Below are 22,124 nucleotides of genomic sequence, written 5' to 3' on the forward strand. Positions count from 1 at the left end.
CTAGAGCCTGTGTCCAGCTGGCTCCAGGCCCCTTCCCCTGCTCGCAGAGCCCCCCCCCCACGGGCTCAGCCCACACACTCCTGGGAGAATCGCCGACTGTCAAAGCAAACTTTCCTCCTGCCGCTGAGGGGGACCTCGGGGAGGGTCCTGGGGAACTCTGTGCCCCTGAGCCATCTGAGAGTCCTCCTGTGCTTCCTGTAGGACCAGAGATCAAGGGCCAGACAGATCTCAGAGGTATGTGGCTGCCCCAGGTTGGAGGGGCCCTGCTCCGGGCTGGGGCAGATGGACAGCCCTCCTCTGCTTCCTCCAGAGGAGCAGGGCCCAGAGAAGGCCACCAAGCTCCTGCAGGTGCCGCAGCTGAGGCAGGTCCGGCCCAGCACTGTCAGCCACCAGGGGGGCCCCCGGCCCAGTGGGCCTGGCAGGCTGGGCCCCAGGTGAGTGGGCTTGGTGGGGGGCGGGTGATGGAGGTGACTGGCCTGCTGCGGAGCGGCCCCCAGTGGCTCCGGCCAGAGGCACCCCAGCCGGGGTGAGAGGGTCAGGAGGGGCTGTTTCTAGCCTGGACGGTCTGGAGTCAGACTTAAGCCTGAAAAGCGAGATGTTTCCCAAGCAAAGCTTTCTTTTTGTCTGATTTGGTGAACTTGAGTTGGGGTGGCCCAGTTGGGCGCTGGTGGGACAGTCAAACGTACACAGATGAAGCAGCTAGGTGGGCACCTGGGACAGGACGCACCTGCCCACGCCCTCTGTGGCAGGAGTGCCGGCTGGCGGCTGGCAGAGCCTCCGAGCCTTTCAAGAGAATCAGGAAGTCTGGATTTTCATATGGAAGTCCCAAATTTTAACTGTGACAGTTACTTTTAAGTCTTTAAAAAAACATGGTAAGGGACAAGCAAATCAAACAGATCCAGACCCGGTGACTTGCCCCGTGGTCCCTCCGACACCCACCTCTAGGACCCCCAAGCCCCCCGGGCTCTCCTGGGTCCCTTCCTGCAGTGCCTCTCCACCCCCCCCTCCATGCCCGCTGTTCTCCAGCTGTGACAGGTGACAATGGGACAGACCTCCTGCCCCACTCCCTCCTCCGTGTCCCCTCGCTCCTCCAGCCCAGCCACCCCAAACCCCGGCCCCTCCTGCAGTGCTGCCCACGCAGCGGAGAGGGGACTGGGGCCTTGAGCAGCCAGGCGAAGCTGGAGCCCTGGCTCCGCTTCCAGCACCTGCCCTCGGGGCCAGGGCTGCAGAGTCCAGGAAGTTTCAGCAAAGCACGGCCATGATTGCACTTGGGTCTCCTGCTACTTCCTTCTCTGATACTGTAGTGTTGTGGACATATCACCAACTGCACAAGCCATGCAGCAGGTTGACTCTGGTCCCAGGAACCCCTGTCGGGGGTGCTGTTTCCAGCTGAAGAGGTTACGTGTGTGTGCTTCCTCGCCCTACGTTGCCCTCAGCCCTGGAGCTCCCAGCAGCAGGCTTCTGTCGGGACAGACCCTGAGAACAGAGGTCTGGGCCCCGCCCTCTACTAGCCATGTGACCAGGGCCACTGAGCACGTGTGGGCAGGTTGTGGGCTGCACGAGGCACTCGGCCGAGAGGGCAAGTGGGGGCTAAAGTCCAGCCCAGCCCCAGGCTCTGTCCTCCTGGAAGGAGGATTCTTAGAAGGGCACCTTCTGGGCCAAGAGTGTCCTAGCGGTGACCTCGGCAGGTGACTGGCTCTCTGAGGAGCGTGTTTCTCATTTGCCGAATGGGCAACAATGTGCAGACGGGGTGGGGCGCAGGCCTGGGAGTGTGTTAGCTGTCGGCGTGGGCCCTGCGCTGTCATCTCCGTACTTCACGATGGTCGGGGCCTGGAGTCTCTCAGGCCTCGGCCCAGCTCTCCCCGGCTGCAAGCCCCCCTCGCCAGCTCCGGGGCCAGCAGAACCTGCGTGTCTGCATAGGGTGCAGGCTGGAGCAGGCCAGGAGGGGTGACGAAAGCGGGTTTGAGGTCGGTCCAGGGCCCCCTGCAGTGTTGCGGCCCAAGCAGCCTTTCCTGTGGCCTCTGGGCCCGCCCAGCATGGTCCCTGCCCCGTGGCATGCGTGTCACAACAGCTGTGCGTGGGACCAGCAAGGACACGTGGCACGGCCGAATCTGACAGAGGAGGTGGGCAGAAAAGGTGCACGGTGAATGGGGAGCCGCAGGTGCACAGCTGCTGAGCACCCGGAGTGCGGGAAGGAGCCGGTGGGGAGGGGCAGAGCCGCCTCGGGATGGGGGCTCACAGGCCCCGAGGGTGCGAGCTGTAGTCTGGCCGGAATGAGAGGAGCTAGTTGGGTGCTGACCCTCTCCCCCTGGCTGCCGTGTGACAGCTGGGGGCCGAGAGGAGCCCGGCGCCACCTTCTCGGCAACTTGAGGGACAGAGGAGGGGGCGAGGTGCGGGCGTCACGCCCTCAGGCCTCCCCGACCCCGTGTCTCCGCAGGGCCTGTTCCACCCTCCCCGTGCAGGAGGACCCAGACAGCGACGGGGAGGTCAGTGCCCGCTCTGGGCGGGGGCCGCAGGAGCCGGGCCCGCGCCGTCCAGCAGCTCCACGTGGCTCTGGTTGCAGGAGCTGCAGCTGTACTTCACGGAGCCCCAGCAGCTCCTGGATGTCTTCGTGAACCTGGAAGAGCAGAACCTCTTACTGGTCCAGAACACCCAGGAGATGGAGGAGGCCTTGGAAGAGCTGAGCTTCACCCTGAAAAACACCCAGATCCGCATGTAGGTCTCACGCCGCCGGGCGCCCGGGCAGCGAGGGGGCTCTGTCACTGGCTTTCCTCCTGGGACCTCCCACAGCAACTGGGAGCTGGGCTGTGCACTCCCCGCCCTGTGCATGGCTTCAGTTTTCTGGAAAGCTCCATTTGCAGACTTAAGGCCTGGCTCTGGGAAGAGGGTGTGTCTTCTTGGGCGGGGGGGCTGGGGTTGGGAGCGGGTCAGGCCCCTCCCCACCCTGGAGCAGCCTGTACGCAGAGGGGGAGATCTCCAAGGCCCTCTCGCGCAGGGCCTTATTGCTGACACTAGGCCCCCCAGAGCTGGTCTGGGCAGGGTCAGGCCGGGGCACCACGTGAGGCCTGCTGGGAGCCAGGAATCATCCGTTTATTCCCAGACAGTGGCTGAGCGCCTGTTCTGGGTCAGGCTGGGGTCTAGGCTCTGCAGGGATAAGGTAAGGCCCTGCCTCGTGAGCTGACAGCCCGTGGGAGCAGACTTAGAGGCTCACAGATTTGACTTGTAGGTAGTAACACATGCTAGGAGGAAAAGAAAGAGTGACGTAAGAAGAAGGCCGAAGTGGAGGGTCGCAGCAGATGGGAGAGGGGAGGGGAGGCTTCCAGGGGAAGGCGTCCTTTAAGCCAGGCACTTCCTGAGCAGTGGGAAGCCACGTGGGGATCTCGGGGGAAGAGGGCTGCGCGCAAGGGGAAGGCACGTGTAAAAGCCCTGAGGCGGGAGCCGGCCCGAGGCTGTGAAGTCCCGGGGGCGCCATGTTCTTCAGGGCTCAGTCTTGCTGGGCTGCATCTACCCTGGAGAATTTCCTCCTGAGGGGCTCCAGAATCATACAGAAGCGTAGGCTCTCAGGAAGGACTGTTTCCTGGAACCTGGGAAGTGGCAGAGATACAAAGCGAGATGAGCTGGGGAGAGGCAGGCGGCCTCCCAGACTCCAAGAACCTGCTAGAGGACATACACATGCACCCATAGGCCTCACGGCAGAATCCTGGAGGGGCTGTCTGGTAGCTGGTCTTCAGCCAGCTGAGCCACCCCCAAGATCACCAACAGTTTATTTCCAGAGGAGTCACAGCCCATATGCATTTAACTTACATGAACTCAACCATCGTTTCTAAAATAAAATAAGGAAGAAAGAAAAAAGAAAAAGAAAACTTCGGGACTTCCTTGGCGGTCCAGTGGTTAAGACCTCGCCTTCCAATGCAGGGAGTGTGGCTTCGATCCCTGGTCAGGGAGCTAAGATCCCACATGCCTCACAGCCAAAAAACCAGAAACTTAAAGCAGAAGCAATATTGTAACAAATTCAGTAAAGACTTTAAAAATGGCCCACATCAAAAAAATCTTTAAAAAAAAACTTTAAAAATACAACAAATAAACAATCTGAGTAGGCCTGTCTTTTAAGGAAATTGTACTAATAATTAATAACCTTCCATGGGCTTCCCTGGTGGCGCAGGGTTTGAGAGTCTGCCTGCCGGTGCAGGGGACACAGGTTTGAGCCCTGGTCTGGGAAGATCCCACATGCCGCAGAGCAACTGAGCCTGTGTGCCACAACTGTTGAGCCTGTGCTGTAGAGCCTGCGAGCCACAGCTACTGAGCCCGCATGCCACAACTACTGAGCCTGTGTGCCACAACTGCTGAGGCCCACACGTCTAGAGCCCATGCTCCACAACAAGGGAAGCCACCACGATGAGAAGCCTGTGCACTGCAACAAAGAGTGGCCCCCACTCGCTGCAACTAGAGAAAGCCAATGTGCAGCAACAAAGACCCAACACAACCAAAAATAAATAAATAAAAATTAAAAAAAACAAAAAAACCTTCCAAAACACAAGTTACCGGGGCCAGATGGATTTACTGGTGAATTCTACCAAACATTTAAGGAAGAGATAACAGTTTTCTACAGTCTCTTCCAGATGATAGAAACAGAGGGAATACTTCCTAACTCCTTCTCTAAGACCAGCATTCAGCGTTAACCTACCTAGTAACAAAACCAGACAAAGACATTACAAGAAAAGTACAGTATCTCTCGTGAACAGAGAGATGTAAAAATCCTCAACAAAATGTTAGCAAATTGAATTCAACAACGTATAAAAAGAATTATACACCACGATGAAGTGAGATTTTTCCCAGGTATGCAAGGCTAGTTTAACATTTGAAAATCAATTAATGTAATCCACCACATCAATAAGCTAAATAAGAAAAAAGCACATGATCATATCAATGGATGCAGAAAAAGCATTTGAGAAAATCTAATACTCATTCATCATAAAAACCCTCAATAAACTAGGAATAGAGGAGAATTTCCTAAACTTGGTATAAGATGTCTGCAAAAGCCCTACAGCTAACGTCATACTTAAAGCTTTCTTGCTAAGATTAGGAACAAGGCAAGGATGTCCTGTGTCACCACTCCTTTTCAACATCGTACTAGAAGTCCTAGCTAATGCAACAAGGCAAGAAAAGGAAGGAAGAGGTATACAGGCTGGGAAGGAAGAAATAAAACTTTCTTTGTTCACGGAACACATGGTCATCTGTGTAGAAGAAATGAAAGAATCAACAAAAAAAAAACCTCCTGGAACTAGTAAACTATTATAGCAAGGTTACAGAATACAAGGTTAATATACAAAAGTCAATCACCTTCCTATACATTCGCAATGAACAAGTGGAATTTGAAACTGAAGATGTATTAGCGTCCCCCCAAATGAAATGCTTATATAGCTAACAAAATATGTACAAGATCTATATGAGGAAAGCCACAAAATTCTGATAAAGCAAGCCATGTTTATGGGTAGGAAGACTCAAATATGTCAAAGTATCGGTGCTTCCCAGCTTGCTTTACAGATTCAGTGCACTCTCCACCGAGATCTCAGCAAGTTTTTTTTATGGATATTGAAAAACTGATTCTAAAATTTATGTGGAGGCAAACGACCTAGAAGAGCCGACTCAGTATTGAAGGAGAAGATCGAAGTTAGAGGAATGACACTACCTGACTCCAAGACTTAATTGGCAAGAGAAAAGACATAGAGATCAATGGAACAGAATAGAGAACCCAGAAATAAACCCACATAAATGTGATCAACTGATTTTTCCCAGAGGGGCAAAGGTCGTACGATGGAACAAACAGTCTTTTCAACAAATGCTGCTGGAACAGCTGGATGTCCACATGCAAAAAAAAAATAGGAATCTAGACACAGACTTTACACCCTTCACAAAACTAACTCAAAAATGGATCACAGACGCACATCTAAAATGCAAAACTATAAAACTAGAAGAAAATATAGGAGAAAACCTAGATGACCTTGGGTACGGTGATGACTTTTCAGACACAACGCCAAAGAAGACGGTCTGTGAAAGAAAGAATTGATAAGGTGGACTTCATTAAAAATATAAAATTCAGCTTTATGAAAAGCAATGTCAAGAGAATGAGAAGGTAAGCCAGAGACTGGGAGAAGATATGTACAAAATGTATGATAAAGGGCTGTTGTCCAAAATATACATTGTTAAAAATTTAATATTGTTAAAAAATTGTTAAAATTTTAATATTGTTAAAATTTCACAATAAGGAATAAACAACCTGATTAAAAAAATGGGCCAAAGATCTGAACTGTCACCTCATCAAAAAAATAGTCAGATGGCAAAAAAGCACATGAAAAGGTGCTCGGCATCATAGGTCCTCAGGGAAATGCAGATTAAGACAACAACGAGAGGGAATTCCATGGCGGTCCAGCGGTTAAGACTCCGAGCTTTCACTGCCGAGGGCTGGAGTTCTATCCCTGCTCAGCGAACTAGGATCCCACAAGCTGTGAGGCGTGGCCAAAAACAAACAAACAAAAAAACAAAAAAACCCCGAACTACCATTACACACCCATCAGAATGACCAAACTCAGAGCACTGACAGCAGCAGGTGCTGGTGAGGTGGTGGAGCAACAGGAACGCTCATCATCGATGGAGGTGCAGCCACTTTGGAGGACAGTTGGGCAGTTTCTAACGAAACCAAACGTACTCTTACCTTAGGATTCAGCAGCCATACGCCTTGGTGTTTACCCAAGGCGTTAAGATCCTAGGTCTGCATCAAAACCTGCACATAGATGCTTATAGCAGCTGTAGTCATAATTTATTCAAAACCTGAGAGCAACCAAGATGGCCTTCAGGAGATACAACCAGACAGTGGAATGTTATTTGGTGTTAAAAAGAAATGAACTGTTGAGCCGTGAAAAGACATGGAAGAAACTCAACTGCATATGACGAAGTGAGAGAAGCCAATCTGAAGAGGCTACAAAACCGTATGATTCCAACTGTATGACAGTCTGGAAAAGGCAAAACTATGGAGACAGTGAAAAGATCAGTGGTTGGGCTTCCCTGGTGGTGCAGTGGTTGAGAGTCCGCCTGCCGATGCAGGGGACACGGGTTCGTGACCCGGTCTAGGAAGATCCCACATGCCACGGAGCGGCTGGGCCCGTGAGCCATGGCTGCTGAGTCTGCGCGTCTGGAGCCTGTGCTCCGCAACGGGAGAGGCCACAGCAGTGGGAGGCCCGCGTACCACACACACAAAAAAAAAGATCAGTGGTTGCCAGGAGTTGGGGGGCGGAGGGATGAATAGGGAGAACCCAGGATTTTTAGGGCAGTGACGATACTGTGTGTGACACCACAATGATGGGTAAAGCCCACATCCATAGAATGTACACCACCAAGAGTGAACCCCAGTGTTAACTGTGGATTCTGGGTGATAATGATGGGCCCATGTGCGTTCATCAGTTGTGGTAAGCGGACCACCCTGGCGCGGAATGTCAATAGTGGGGGAGGTGGGGGGCAGGGGAAATTCGGGAAATCTCTGTACCTTGCACTCGGTTTTGCTGTGAACCTAAAACTGCTCTAAAATATGAAGTCTGTATTCAAAAAATATATACAACAGCAAATGAGCAGTGTATTCCCACAGTGGAAGCAAGAGTGGCCGTGTTAGAGACAGTGTCCTGAAACTCTCAGGAGTGCCACAGTGGAGCCAGGCAGAGCCGCCAGGGCTGGGCTCATGCCATGTCACCAGCAGGCGAGCGGATGGACAGTGCGGCCTGCCCACAGCACTCTCGTTGGGTGTCCACCGCTGCTGTGACAAATTAGTGCAAACCGAGGGGCTTAGAGCAACCAGAGCTATCCTCTTACAGTTCTGGAGGCCAGAATCGCGACATGGGTCTTGCTGGGTTAAAATCAGGGTGTCGGCAGAGGCCCTGAGGCAGAGCCCTTTTCCAGCTTCCAGAGGCCACCTTGCCCTTGCATTTGGAAGCCAGCAGTGCCAGCGGAGGCCTCCTCCCCTCACATTGCTTGACTCTCTTTCCTGCCTCTGTCTTCCGTTTACAAGGACCCTTGTGATTACAATGCGTCCAACCAGATAATCCAGGACCATCTCTCCATCTCAGGGTTAGCTGGCTAACAGCCTTCATTCCATCTGCAGCCCTGGTTCCCCCTTGCCAGGTAATGTAATGTATTCACAGGTTCGTGGGATTAGGGCGCGGACATGTAAAGGGGGCCCGTTACACGCCGTACAAATCTACTGAGCAGTAAGAAGGAACAGACTATCACGCCAGCCAGTGATGCGGGTGAGGGAGAGAAGCCAGGCACCAGAGAACACCGACTGTCTTATTAATCGGGAGGCTAGAACCAACTGTGTGTGTGATCCATTGCTGCGTCGCAAATTACCCCAAAACCCGGTGGCTCAGTCTAACACACATGTATTATGTCAGGCTTTCTCTGGGTCAGGGACCTGTGCACGGCTGGGCTGGCTTCTCTGCTCCGGGGCCTCACGGGGACTGCTGTCCAGGTGGAGGCTGGGCTGCAATCGTCCCAAGGCTCTGAGCTCCGAGCTCGTGCACGCGGTTGTTGTCAGGATTTGGGTCCTGGCTGGTTCTAGGCCAGAGGCCACCCTCAGTCCCTGCCACGTGGGCTCCTGGATAGGGCAGCTTGTGTGCAAGCCGGAAAGCCAGCGGAGAGAGTCTCCTAGCAAGACGGAAGTCAGGATCCTCTGTAACCTGGTCACAGAAGGGACGTGCTGCCCGCGTTGCACTGGTGAGAGCAAGTCGATGAGTTCAGCCTGCGTTCAGGGTGTGAGCATCTTTGAGAAGCCAAAGTGAATGGAGACTTCAGCCCATCAGGTGCCTTTGGTGGGGGAAGGGGAGGGAGGAGACCGAGGGGCACGAGGAAGTTTGGGGGTGTGAAAAGGCCCTGTGCCTCGATTATGCTGGTCCTTACACAGCGTGTACGTTTGTCTAGCCCCGCCGTATACACAAAATGGTACATTTCTGATACGTAAATTAAACCGCAACCACAAAATATTATTTGGTGAATTCAGGACTTTTTAAGGCTGACTTGGCCAGTCGCCCCTGTACATTGACTGGGCGCATAAGGTTGCAGGACGAGCCGACAGGGCATCATATATTCTCTGTCAAGGGCACTGCATGTGAGGAGTCGTATGTGACCCTGAGGGCAAACACCTCCTTGAATCGCATGCTGGCTCCCTGGCTCCCTCCCTCAGGTCCCAGCCCTTTCCCTGCTGTGAGTTGCTTGAGACGCTCACTCCCTGGGCCCTCCATTCAGGGTCAAGGAGAGCCCAGACCAGGAAGATGGGCCTGAGACACACAAGAGACACAGGACAGGCTGAGGTAAGGACAGAGCCTGAGCGCCAGGGTCAGTTCTGTGTCTCCAGACAGGGCAGAGGTGATGGGACCAGAGAGGAGCCAAGCGGAGGTGCTCAAGCCAGAGGGAACCCGAGCCCCTCCCAGCTGTGCCATAGTGACCACAGGAGCAGGAAAGAGAAAGCCTCCGTCCCTTCCTGGAAACCGCGCAAACCTGCCTCCAAGAAGGACCAGCCCAACCAGGAAGTCAGAGAATGTGCAGGAAGGAATCCAGCAGAACCCCAGACACCATCGCTGGAGGTGAGGGTCAGCCCTGCAGTAGCTGGGGCCACCGGGCCAAGGCCAGCCACACCCAGCAGGAAGTACTGGCCCGTGCCGGCCTCGCCTGAGGCCACACGCCGTGTAGGCTGAGTCTTGGCAGCCACGCGAGGCACCTGCAGCCCACGACTGCCGCTCAGTCACGGAAACGAGCCTCCACGGCCCGGTGGACACCAGCCCGCATGTCAGCCTCCAGCCCAGGCTCCATCCCGACACTCAATTAAAGCGACACAACTCACCTTAGGTCCCGGGACTGGACTTGCACTGACTCCCAGCTCTACAGAGAAGCCAACAAAAACTGTCATCGGAAACAGGAGAGAAAACATTCACGAAGGGGATGAGTTTGAGAAATCCTAGTAAACGTAGACGCTGTGAAAATTAGGAGAACGTCTTAACTCCTCTCTGGAGAGGCTTCACCCCGCCGGGGAAAGAACCATCGGGGCACAGGAAAGCCCACCGGGGTTAAGGGCGTGATAAGGACTGAGCACGGCCGGCAATCAGGCGGGCAAAGTGGGCAGTAGGCTGGGACAGCTACCAGAGCTCCAAGGAGAAGAACAAGGTGGCACTGCAGGAGAAAGGGCAGGGCCCAGGGCTACGCCTGCAGGTGACGAGTGGGAGGAACTCCAGGTGCCAACAGATGGAAGGCAGGAGAGGCAAAAGCCAGTGCGCTGGCAGGTGAAAACCGCCCTGGACTGAACCCAAGGCCCAGGTGCAGGGACAGGAGCTCACACTGGACACCTCCACAGGGATAAGACCGAGAAGAAAAAGCTACGATGCTGGAGCAGACAAGGAAGACAAACAAAACCCAGGTCCTATAAAGGAACCAGAGCCAAGCGTGTGTCATTCGTTTCCTCCAGAATCCTAATGCCAGGGTCTAGGTGAGCACGGCTCTCAAGTTTGAGGGGTGAGAAGGATCTCTTCTTCTTTTTTTTTTTTTTTTTAGCAAGCCTCTGTTACCGTAATATTAGCTTTTGTACTTGCTGATGTATTTACCTTTATTGAGATTTTTATTTGTCCACGTGGCTTCAAGTTACTATCAGTAACCTTTCCTTTCACCTGGCAGGACTCCTCTGGGCCTTTCTTGCAGGACAGCTCTAGTGGTCACCAAGTCCCTCAGCGTTTGTTCATCTGGGAATGTCTTGATTTCTCCACTTTTAAAGGACCCTTTTGCCAGATGTAGGATTCATGGTTGACTCTTTTGTTTTTTTCCTTTGAACACTTTGAATATATTGGCCTCTGTCTTCTGGCCTGCACAGTTTCTAATGAGAAATGTGCTGAAAAGCTTATTGAAGGTCCTTTGGATGTGGGGATTCGCTTCTCTCTTGCTGCTTTCAAGATTCTTTGGCTTTCGATTACCCTGTGATCGTTTGTTATAATGTGTCTCAGTGTAGGTCTCTTTGACTTCCTCATACTTGGAGTTCCTTGAGTTTCCTGGATGTATATATTCATCCAGTTTGCAAACTTTTCAGCCATTATTTCTTCAGATACATTCTCCGCCTCTTTCTCTCTCTTCTCGCCCACAATGCGTATATTGGTCCTCTTGATGTTGTCCTACAGGTTCCTTAGGCTTTGTTTGCTTTTCTTCAGTCTTTTCTTTTCTGTTCCTCAGCCTCCATCGTTTCCATTGTCCTCTTTTCAAGATCACTGATTGTTTTTTCTCCCTGCTCAAGTTTGCCTTTCAATCCCTCTAGTGAATTATTTATTTCAATGATTGTGTTTTTTAGCTCCAGGTTTTCTTTTCTGATTTCTTGTTAAGTTTTCTACTTCTTTGTGCGTATTTCCATTTTGTTCACACATCATTTTCTCGACCTTCTCCACATCTTCTTTTAGTTCTTTGAGCATCTTTTTTTTTTTTTTTTTTGTGGTACGCGGGCCTCTCACTGTTGTGGCCTCTCCTGTTGTGGAGCACAGGCTCTGGAAGTGCAGGCTCAGTGGCCATGGCTCATGGGACTAGCCGCTCCGCGGCATGTGGGATCTTCCCGGACCGGGGCACGAACCCGTGTCCCCTGCATCGGCAGGCGGACGCTCAACCACAGCGCCACCAGGGAAGCCCCTCTTTGAGCATCTTTTAACACAGTTTTTTAAAAGTCTTGGTAGTATACCTGCCATCATGTTTTTTTAAGGAACAGTTTGTTTGTTTTTCCTGTCAATGGGCCATACTTTCTCATTTCTATGTGTGCCTTGTGAATTTTTGGTAAACCCTGAATATTTGAGTTTAATAATGTGTTAACTCTGGAAATCACATTCTGTCTCTTCCCCAGGGTTTTCTGTTTATTGTTGCCATTGTTTGTTGGTTTTGGTTGTTTTGATTGTTGTACGCTATCTTTGTGCTGAGAATCAGCCTGAGGTGTAAACTTAAGGTCTCAGGTCTTTTCTGAGACTTTCCCTTGTGGATGCTGCCACAGGGATGGAGGTGGGGGATAGGTAGCTGTTACTGTGCTCAGTGCTGAAATGGACAGAAATGAACACAGTTTTACATCAGAGTCTTCCCTTAGAAACTGCAAGCCTCAACAGACTCCAGAGTTACAGAAGAGCTCCATCACAGTTCTGCCAGTGCAACAGTGGTCTGGATGGGGAGGTAGACTCCTGGGGCTTCCTACTCTACCATCTTCCCCGACTTCAAAATATGTTATTTTTGTTCTTTTTGCTGCTATTTCTGCAGGAAAATGGTAACTCCTTCTCTTTTGCTTGGTCTTTGAATGACCTTTATTCACATTTGGTTCTGCTTGCTTTTCTCTCTCTCTCTCTGTCTCTTTAATACCAGTTCAGCAAACTTTCTGAGTATATGTCCCCAGGTATTTATGAAGGGATTCTCTTTCTTGTTACTGTCTAAAAAACCTATTATAACTTCTCCAGTTCAGCCCAGTGGCTCTAAGAAAATTTCAAACACATAAACATATACAAAAGCAGAGAGGTGGGACTTCCCTGGAGGTCCAGTGGTTGAGACTTCGCCTTCTAGTGCAGGGGGTGTGGGTTCGATCCCCGGTCAGGGAATTAAGATCCCACACGCCTCGGGGCCAAAAAACCAAAACGTAAAACAGAAGCGATATTTTAACAAATTCAATAAAGACTTTAAAAGTGGTCCACATCAAAAAAAAAAAAATCTTCAGAAGTAGAGAGGATGGTATAATGAGTCTCCAGGATCCCATCACCAGCTTCACCAGTGATCAACTTGTAGCCAATCTCCCTTCACCTAGAACCCACCCACTTCCCTATGTCCCATATTATTTTTATAAATTTATTTATTTATATATTTATTTTTGGCTGTATTAGGTCTTCGTTGCTGCGTGCAGGCTTTCTCTAGTTGCAGTGAGCAGGGGTTACTCTTTATTGTGGTGCATGGGCTTCTCATTGGGGTGCATGGGCTTCTCATTGCGGTGGCTTCTCGTTGCGGAGCATGGGCTCTAGGCGTGTGGGCTTCAGTAGTTGTGGCACGCGGGCTCAGTAGTTGTGGCTCGCGGGCTCTGGAGTGCAGGTGCAGTAGTTGTGGTGCATGGGCTTAGTTGCTCCACGGCATGTGGGATCTTCCCAGACCAGGGCTCAAACCCATGTCCCCTGCATCGGCAGACAGATTCTTAACCACTGTGCCACCAGGGAAGTCCCTCCCATATTATTTTGAAGCAAATTCCAGGCATTGTATCATTTAATCTTTAACTGTTTCAATAGGTACTTCTAAAAAGATGAGGCCTCTTCAAATTAACCACAATACCATCATAGCATTAAAAAAAGAAATCCTTAATATTGAATATTCAAAATCCATAAACGGAGTTTTTCAATCATTAATTTGAATTAGAATCCAAATAAGACCAATACTCTGCAATCAGTTGTATCTTTAAGTCCCTTTCAACCCATAGGTTCCCTCCCTGTGTGATCACTTTTCCGGTGGCAAAATGCTCCTCAGGTGCTGTGCGTTGGATTCCCCGAGGGATCTTGCTTTTTTTTTTTTTAATTTTAGTATTTTTTTAAATTGAAGTATAGTTGATTTACAATGTTGTGTTAATTTCTGCTTCACAGCAAAGTGATTCTGGCACACAAACATATATATATATATATATATATATATATATTTTTTTTTTTTTTAAATATTTCTTTCCATTATGGCTTATCACAGGATACTGAACATAGTTCCCTGTGCTCTACAGCAGGACCTTGGTGTTTATCCATTCTGTATATAATAGCTTAGATCCGCTAACCCCACACTCCCACTCCATCCCTCCCTCAACCTCCTCCCCCTTGACAACCACAAGTCTTTTATCTCTGTCTGTCGTCTGTTTCTGTTTCATAGATACAATCATTTGTGTCATATTTTAGATTGCACATATAAATGATGTCATATATTTGTCTTTCTCTTTCTGACTTACTGTACTTTGTTGGACAATCTCTAGTTGCATCCATGTTGCTGCAAATGGCATTCTTTTATTCTTTTTTTTTTTTACTTTCTGGCTGCACCCTGTGGCATGTGGGATCTTAGTTCCCCAACCAGGGGTTGAACCCGTGCCCCCTGCATTGGAAGCATGGAGTCTTAACCACTGGACCGCCAGGGAAGTCCTATTACATTCTTTTTTATGGCCGAGTAGTATTCTCTTGTATATATGCAACACATCTTCTTTATCCATTCGTCTGTCCATGGACACTTAGGTTGTTTCCATGTCTTGGCTGTTGTGAACAGTGCTGCTCTGAAAATGGGGATGCGTGTGTCTCTTTGGATTAGACTGTTGTCTGGATATATGCCCAGGAGTGGGACTGCTGGATCCTAGGGTAGCTCTATTTTTAGCTTTCTGAGGAGCCTCCACACTGCTCTCCACAGTGGCTGCAGAAGCTTGCATTCCCTCCCACACTGTAGGAGGGTTCCCGGGGATCTTGGTAAGTGAAGTCTCTAGTTGGGCAGGTCCTAGGTGGAGCCTGGACCCTGCGTTTCTGACAGATGTGCCGGTGATGTGCACGCTGGTCTGAAAGGACCGACACTGAGCAGTGTGTCCCTCATGCCCTGCATTTCCTGAGACTTTTCTCCTTTACCAGTGGGATCTGGTGGAAGAGAAAAGCCTGTGACCCAACAACTTGACATTTAAAGAGAACCAGTGGGGAAAAGGTACCTTTTTATCCCAATTACCTGGAGAAGAAATAGGACATCAAAATTACCCCCCGGCCCCCAACCTGGTCCACGTAGCAGAGGTGCCGGCTCTAGGGTCACTCATGGGTCCAGACGCTGGACGTAGAGGAAGCTTTACAAAACAGGCTAGAACCGAATGCAATCACGTACCCTTAGGAGATGCATCACTGACCCCGAACGCACCCGCCCTTTTGGTGGGCACTCAGGGTTGGAGGGGTGTCCGGCCTCTGTTGTTGTCCCGGGCAACCTGCGTGCACCCCACAAGGGCCCGGGGGGAGGGTATGTGGGAGCTGCGTGTGGCCTGTCAGACCATCTGCCTCTGAGAGCCCAGGAGAGCTGGCCAGACCAGGTCAGGATCCCTCATGCTCAGGCTTCTGGCCTCAGCCCCACAGCCATGGGGCTGCAGCCCGGGGGGGCACCGGGAGGCTGAGGCCCGTAACCCTGTGGCGGTGCGTGTGACGGACCGGTGGCCCCCAGTGGGCAAAGGAGCAGCAGCCCGTGGCACTTGGCCTGTAAAGGAGAAAATGTCAGTAGGTTCCATCAACCAATGTGCAGAGCCACAAAATCACTGTAGGGGTAAGGGACACCTCTAGGCCTCCCGGCACTGCTGGCTGAGGGGCCGATGTCCTGCTTACCCTGGCCGGGACTTGCATGCGGCCGCCCGTACAGGACGGCCCCACGACCACCCTAAGAGCCAGGATTCCTGCTCCAGAAACCCCAACATATAATGGTCAGTGTCTGCCATGATTGTGAAAGATTTAAAAAACTTCTCAGTATATTATTTCATGTAAGAGTTGATTGTTGCTGTCCTATTCCTAAGAGAATTGAAAACGTGTCCTCACCAAGCCCTGTCCTGTCAATGTCCATAGCAGCATTATTCCCAAGAGCCTAAAGGTGGGCAGTACCCAGGTGTCCAGTGGTGAAGAAGCCATCAGCAAAGTGTGGGCTCTGCACACAGCGCACTACTGCAGAGTCATAGATGGACCACAGCGGTCACAGGAAGGAGTGAAGCTCTGGTACGCGCTACAACACGGACAGACCTGAAAACATGGTTCTGAACGAAAGAGCCAGACACAGAGGGACAAATGTCGTGTGGCTCCACGTTACTGAGATATCCAGGAGGCAAAGTAGGGGGGACGGAAGAGTGGGAGTGACCGCCTGGGTTTCTCCCCAGGTGGTGAAAATGTTCTAAAATTAGATTATGGTGACGGTTGTACGCCTTTGCAACTCTACTAAAAACAACTGAATTGTGCACTTGTGAAGAATTTTATGGTGAATTACCTACCTCAGTGAGGCTGGTTTTTGCTTTCTTTGTTTTTTTTAGTGTGGATTGTTAAAGATCTTACATTTTCCTCCTGCATCTCACCAGCGCCTCTGACCCTGGGCCTCACCCAGCCCTCAGCATGCGGCAGAGGCCAGCAGGCTCAGAGAGGTGCTGGTCCCCCATCCAGGGAGCGGGAGGTCAGCCAACTGAAGCAGTGGATCAGCACGCTGATGATGTCCGTCGCCAGGGAGGAGGAGACAGCCGCGGAGCTGGAGCTCAAAGCTCGCATATTCCATTTCGGCGAGTACAAGGGTGATCAGGAGGTAGGGCCTCTGGATGGACAGATGGCTGCCCGTGGGCGGTGGTGGGCAGAGGGCATGTGGCCACAGGCCAGGGTGGGAGGGTGGGGGCGTTCATGGGCACCTGCTGGGACGGGGCCCAGTGCTCAGAGCTCGGATGGTGGGAGAGCGAAGCCCCGGGGACGTGGTGCTCTGGGGCTGCCGTGGCCCCTTGCCAGCGTCCAGGCTCTGGGCCTGACCCAGGGGCACCACTGGACAAGGCCGTTGGCCTCAAAGAACCAGCCATGTATTCACGCCCTGTGAACAGGCAGCTCCCCGACACACCTCCTCTATCCCTTGCTTCCTTCAATGACTACATCAGCTTCTTAAACACACACAGTGTGTCTGGAAGTGACCCTGCCAGGAGCAGGGCAGGCACGTCCCCAGCCAGGCTTGGCGGGGGGGAGAGTTCTGAGGGCACAGAGGCCAGGGATGTGTCCTGGGACCAGGCACACCCCTCCTGACAGCATGCCCGGGGCCCAGGGTGCGCACCTGACTTCCCAGTTCATTCAAATTCCCGTTGAATGCCTACTGTGCGCCAGGCACCGGGCCAGGTACCTGGGATGCCCCGAGAGCAGGCCAGGCGTCCGTGCCTCCTGCAGACTAGTGGGCGCTGGCTGTGCCCTGTGCCTGGCCTGTGCCTGCTGCTCCTCTTGTAACCACCCCGTGGGACAGCGGTCGTTGAGTTTTCTGAATGCCAGGACAGGCTGAGAGAGGGGAGTCCACCTGCCCAGGGCTACACAGAAAGCAGGTCACAGAACGTGGTCCTGGGGGGAGCTGAGGTCAGCGCGGGGCCAGGACAAGGCGGGCTCCTGGAATAGGGGCTGGGCCTCAGTGGGCACCCCGAGGCCCAGACGTGAGCCCCAGTAGGTGCCGGGACCCAGGATCTGGCTGACCACAAGAGGGCCAAGGGGTCAGGCACTCTGGCCAAGAGAAGTCCAGGCGTCCAGTTGTGCCCCCCCCCACTTCCCGAGCCCCACTGCCTGCTGGGCAGGGCCCTGGGAGGTCAAAGAAGCCGCAGTGAGAGGTCTGGCAGGCTGGGGCAAGGGGCCGGCCCAGGCCCGCGTGGCCACACTGGAGGGAGGCCTCCCACCTCGCAGGACAAGCTGCTGGAGAGCCTGAACCGCAAGGTGCTGGACGTGTACCAGCACTGTGTCGGCAGCCAGCAGGAGTCCAGCCTGGGCACCGTGAAGATGCTGGCCACCATCGAGCACCAGCTGAACGAGCTGCTCGAGAACCTGGAGCGGGTGCCCCAGGTGAGGGTCGAGCAGGCCGAGAAAGCCAAGGAGAAGGAGCGCCATTTGAGGTGAGGTGCTGCTGGTCGTGCAGCTGTCTCTCAGCGGGAGGGCCCGGGGGCGAGGGACCCTCACACCCCTGCCCCGGCTCTGGGCTGGCACTGAGGACAGAGGTCGGATGCGGCCCTGCCCGCGGAGCTCCCGAACCAGCGGCAGGACCTGGTGCTGCATGCTGAGGGAGGGGAGCCGGCATCTGCGGGCGTCTGGGGGCGTCTGGGGGTCCAGACGGGACAGCACACTCAGCCCGACGGAGAAAGTCCCTGTTTGGGAGTGGGGCGTGTGGTGGCGTCAGGGAGCCTGGGAGCCAAAGTGAGGGTGCGGCCAGCCGGCCTCGCCTCCAGAGACAAGGGACGGTGGCAGGCACTGTGCTGGCTGGACTGGAGGGGGAGAGGAGCTGCACTGCCAGAGCCCGGGGTGGGGGGCGGTGGAGGGGGAAGGCGCCCGCTCGGGAGCAGCTGAAGGGAGCCTAGGTCAGCAGGGGACGCCCGGCTCCAAAGGGAGGCCCGTGGAGCTCCCCACAGGCCCAGTGGGGTGCAGGCCAGTCCCTGGCCACCTGGTTCATTCGGTCCTAGCAGAGCCCCGAGACACGGTCACCTGCAAGCAGCCATGTCTCTGCCACATGCACAAGGGCTCTTCTTGTGTGTCCGTGGGCCCTGCTGGAGCGGGCACTGGACAGAGGTTTGACGGCCACAAGTACAGAGGACGACACGGGACCCTAGAGCTTGCTGGGGCCTGGGCCTTCAAGGGCGGCGATGGGGGAGTGGATCGGTGACCAGGGATGACGAGCTAGGAAGTCGGGTCTCCCGGGGGCATGAGCCCAGTGCCGCGACCTGCACGGAGCAAGGGTCAGAAGCCAGGCCCTGCCCCCTGGCAGGGAGGTGGAGAGGAGTGGACAGTTTTCTCAGAAGATGGAGGGCTGTGGCCTGAGGGCCGTGTGGGAGGGAGCTGGTGACTCGGTGGCCTTCCCTGGGCCTCTGGTCATGAACCCCTCTCTTCCTGCCCCCGAGACTCCGGGAAGAGAAGCTAATGCTGCAGAAGCAACTGCAGGAGGAACGTGTACAGCGGGCCCGGGCCCGGGCCCAGGCCGAGGTCAAGAAGAAGGTGGGCGAGGTGGCCCTGGGGAGGCGCCGGGGCCCGGGAGGGGTGATGGCCTGCAGCCCCCCCGGCTCGCCCCCTTTTGCAGATGCTCTTGCTGAGGTCCTCGGGGGCAGATGGGCCAGCAGAGCGGGGTCAGGGTGGAGCAAGTTCTCCCGTTCCAGGCCCGCCGCCCCACCTGCCCCTCGGGACCTGCTTCCTCTGGGTGCCCTCCCAGCCCTGCCCGGCTGCGGGCCCTCCGCCCAGAGCGCTGGCGCCCACAGCTCAGCCCCCACCCCAGGGTCCCACCTATGTTTCAGCCAGACCACAGGCCAAGGTCATCATCCCTCAGTAAGGGCCCCCCAACAGCTGCGTCCTCCACCACAGCAAGTGGGCTGGAGTGGCCTCTGGCCTCCGGCCCCGGCGTCAGGATGCGTGGTCCCTAAAGCAGGCCTGAGCATCCACACGGCCCCAAGGACAAATGAGGACACTGCGGGGTCTCCCGTAATCCTCACGGCAGGAGAGACGGGCCCTTCAGCCTGGCGTTTCCCCTGAGTTTCCAGGTTTCCCCCCTTCTCTCCCGACGCCTGGCTCATCCCGGGGGGCAGGTCCGGTCCAGGCTGGTTAGACTTCCTCCCCCGCAGCGCTCACAGTGGCCCCGGCCCGCCTGCTGACCACGAGTGACCAGAGAGGCTGGCATGGGCCCTGGGCTCCTGGTGCACTCGGGCCAGGTGTCCAGACCTCAGCGCTGGGGCTCTGTGGTCAGGGCGCAGGCTCACGGCGTGCCCGTCCCCACAGAGGGGCAGGAGGCTGGTGTGCCGCTCGCGGCCACCTGCCCTGCAGAGCAAGGAGGCGCCCAGGCACGAGCTGGTGGACAAGGACCAGGTGGAATGGCTGTTCTTCTTCACATAGCCCACGGGCCACCTGCTGCCTAAGGAGAAGCAGAGGCGGCGGGGCTGACGCCCCAGGACACGCCAGCACTGGCACCATGCCCCCCGCTCCCACGCTGTCCCTTCAGTCTCACGCGAAATAAAAGCTATGTCGCTCTGGTACCTCAAGGCCTGTTTCAGGAGGCAGACGCTCTAGCAAAATGTCAGTCTCCCCTCGTTCGTCATCTAAATCAGCAAATGAGAGAGGAGCCCATTTTGCATGTCAATTCAATTAGCTGCTGAGACAGAGAGTTCCTTCCTAAGGTGAGGGCTGGGATAAACCCCAGCTGCATCCTGAGACGAGGTGTAGGATCCAACCCGGTTCCACCCTGAGGTGAGATTTGAAATCAACCCTATCTCTACCCTGTTGTGAAATGTGGGATAAACCTTAGCTCCAACCTGAGGTGGGATGTGGGATCACCCCTAGTCCCCACGGAGCTGAGGTGTGAGAATAACCCGAGTTCTACGTGAGATGCGTATGGTGAGGTTAAACCCCGTTCTACCCGAGGTAAGGCGTGGAATCAACTAGGGTGAGGTGGGGGACCCCCTGCAGCTCCATCCTGAGGTGAGGTGTTGGGTCGCACACTGTGCCACCCTAACTGGAGGAGGTGTGGGATCGGCCCCAGCTTTTCACCATGGTGAGGTGTGGAAACAGCCCAGGTTGAACCTGAGTTGAGGTGTGGGATCCACACGAGCTCCACCCTGGACGGAGGTGTGGGATGAACCCCTGTTCTACTTGAGGTGCGGTGTGGGATCAACCCCACTTCAACCCTGAGGTGCGGTGTGGGATCAACTACGATTCGATCCGGAGGTGACGTGTGGCGTCAAATCCAGTTCTAACCTGAGGTGAGATGTGGGATCAACTCCGTTTCCACCTTGAGGTGAGGTGTGGGATCAGTCCCCTCTCTCTGTGAGGTGAGATATGGGATCCACCCCGTTTCTCCCCTGATATGAGACGTAGGATCACCCCCAGCTGCACCCTGTTTGACATGTGGAACCAACCCCAGTTCCACACTGATATGAGGTGTCAATCAACCCTAGCTCCCCACTGAATGAGGTGTTGAGTCAACCCAGATTCCACCCTGAGGGGAGCTGGATCCGCTGCAGCTCTGCCATGTGGTGCGGTGTGGGATTAACTCCAGCTCACTTGGAGGTGAGGTTTTGCATCAACCCCAGCACCATCTGGAGTTGAGGTGTGAAATCAACCCCAGTTCCACCTGAGGCGAGATGTGAGGTCAACCAGAGTTCTCCGTGGGGTGAGATGAGTTAAACCTCAGTTCTACCTGAGGTGAGGTGTGGAATCAACTGCAGTTCCACCTTCACTTGAGGTGTGGGATGGACCCCAGTTCTACCCTGGGGAGAGGTGTCGCATCAGCTCCAGCTCCACCTGCAGGTGATACGTGGGACAAGCCCAGTTCCCCCTTGACGTGAGGTCTGTGGTCAATCCAGTTTCACTCTGGGTGAGGTGTGGGATCACCCCAGGTCCATCTGTGTGTGAGACATGGTTGATTGGCCCAGAGTGATCGGGCAAGACCTGTCTGTTGGATGGAGTGGAATGCATATACATAGAGTATTTACTGCAGACATTGAGTGTGCCTGGATTGAATGTTGAATTAAAAAGTTTTCTTTCTAAAGAGTAAAAATTGGATTTTGCAGAATGAGTGTATCTGAGAAGTTGGTTATTTGCACACATCCTCTGTAAACAGCGGTTTTTAAATGCACACGGTGAGGGTGCACGTAGGCATACCTGAATGGTATCGAGTGAGTCATAAGGCGTGAAGGCTGGCTTGCGCAGAGTGTGGGTGCAAACAGTGGCTGTTGAATAAGTCCTGAGACTCCCTCTGGCAGCCTGTCCTCATTGGGTGGGGATGGGTGGGGAACATGAAGACACGGGGGCGGGTCAGATCTTAGAGGAGCAGCCAAACAGCTCTGTCCCTGTCCCTTCCCTGTCCAGGAAAGGGAAACCCCAGAACATTGAGAGGAGAATCAGGAGGGAAGAGGGCTCTGGGTCACAAATGGGACGCTTGTATGTTGTTATTTTAGGGTCCATTTTGTGAATGTGTGTTTTCGCTAAGAAATCACCAGTTTCCTCTAGATCTTTAGTCTGATGCAATATGTTTCTCTTATTCTACAGAATTGTCACATTTAGTGAACAAACACTGATACTTTATTATGAACGGAAATCCATATTTTATTCAGTTTCCCTTTATTCTACCTTTTCCGTTCCAGTATCCCATCCAGGGCACCACGTGACATGTAGTCGTCATGTCTGTTTAGTCTCTTCTGGGCTTTGACAGTTTCTCAGACTCACCTTGTTTCTGTGACCTTGACAGTGTGGAGGAAGACTGATCAGGTTGGTGTTTTTCTTGTGATTAGACGGGTTATGTGTCTTGAGGAGGCAGGTCACAGAGGTCAGGTGCTTTCTCATCACTTTATGTTAAGGCAACAGACCTCAAGGCAGCTTGTCACT

At 53.6% G+C, this 22,124-nt stretch overlaps 1 protein-coding gene across 5 annotated transcripts in view; it reads left to right on the plus strand.

The window, feature by feature from the left end:
• Positions 1-19,777, plus strand: part of CFAP100 (cilia and flagella associated protein 100) — a 45,764-nt gene extending 25,987 nt beyond the window's left edge. Inside the window, exons 10-17 of one of the 5 annotated variants that reach the window (XM_067755742.1) lie at positions 202-234; positions 311-434; positions 2,438-2,486; positions 2,564-2,715; positions 16,206-16,341; positions 17,457-17,662; positions 18,659-18,752; positions 19,524-19,777. In XM_067755742.1, coding sequence (XP_067611843.1) covers positions 202-234; positions 311-434; positions 2,438-2,486; positions 2,564-2,715; positions 16,206-16,341; positions 17,457-17,662; positions 18,659-18,752; positions 19,524-19,637 — 908 coding nt within the window. In that variant the 3' untranslated portion in view covers positions 19,638-19,777. The other 4 variants (XM_067755740.1, XM_067755741.1, XM_067755739.1 and 1 more) reach the window with 4 other exon arrangements.
• Positions 19,778-22,124: the final 2,347 nt, after the last annotated feature.

This window comes from Pseudorca crassidens, chromosome 10 (genome assembly GCF_039906515.1).
Source record: "Pseudorca crassidens isolate mPseCra1 chromosome 10, mPseCra1.hap1, whole genome shotgun sequence".
Taxonomy (NCBI): Eukaryota; Metazoa; Chordata; class Mammalia; order Artiodactyla; family Delphinidae; genus Pseudorca; species Pseudorca crassidens.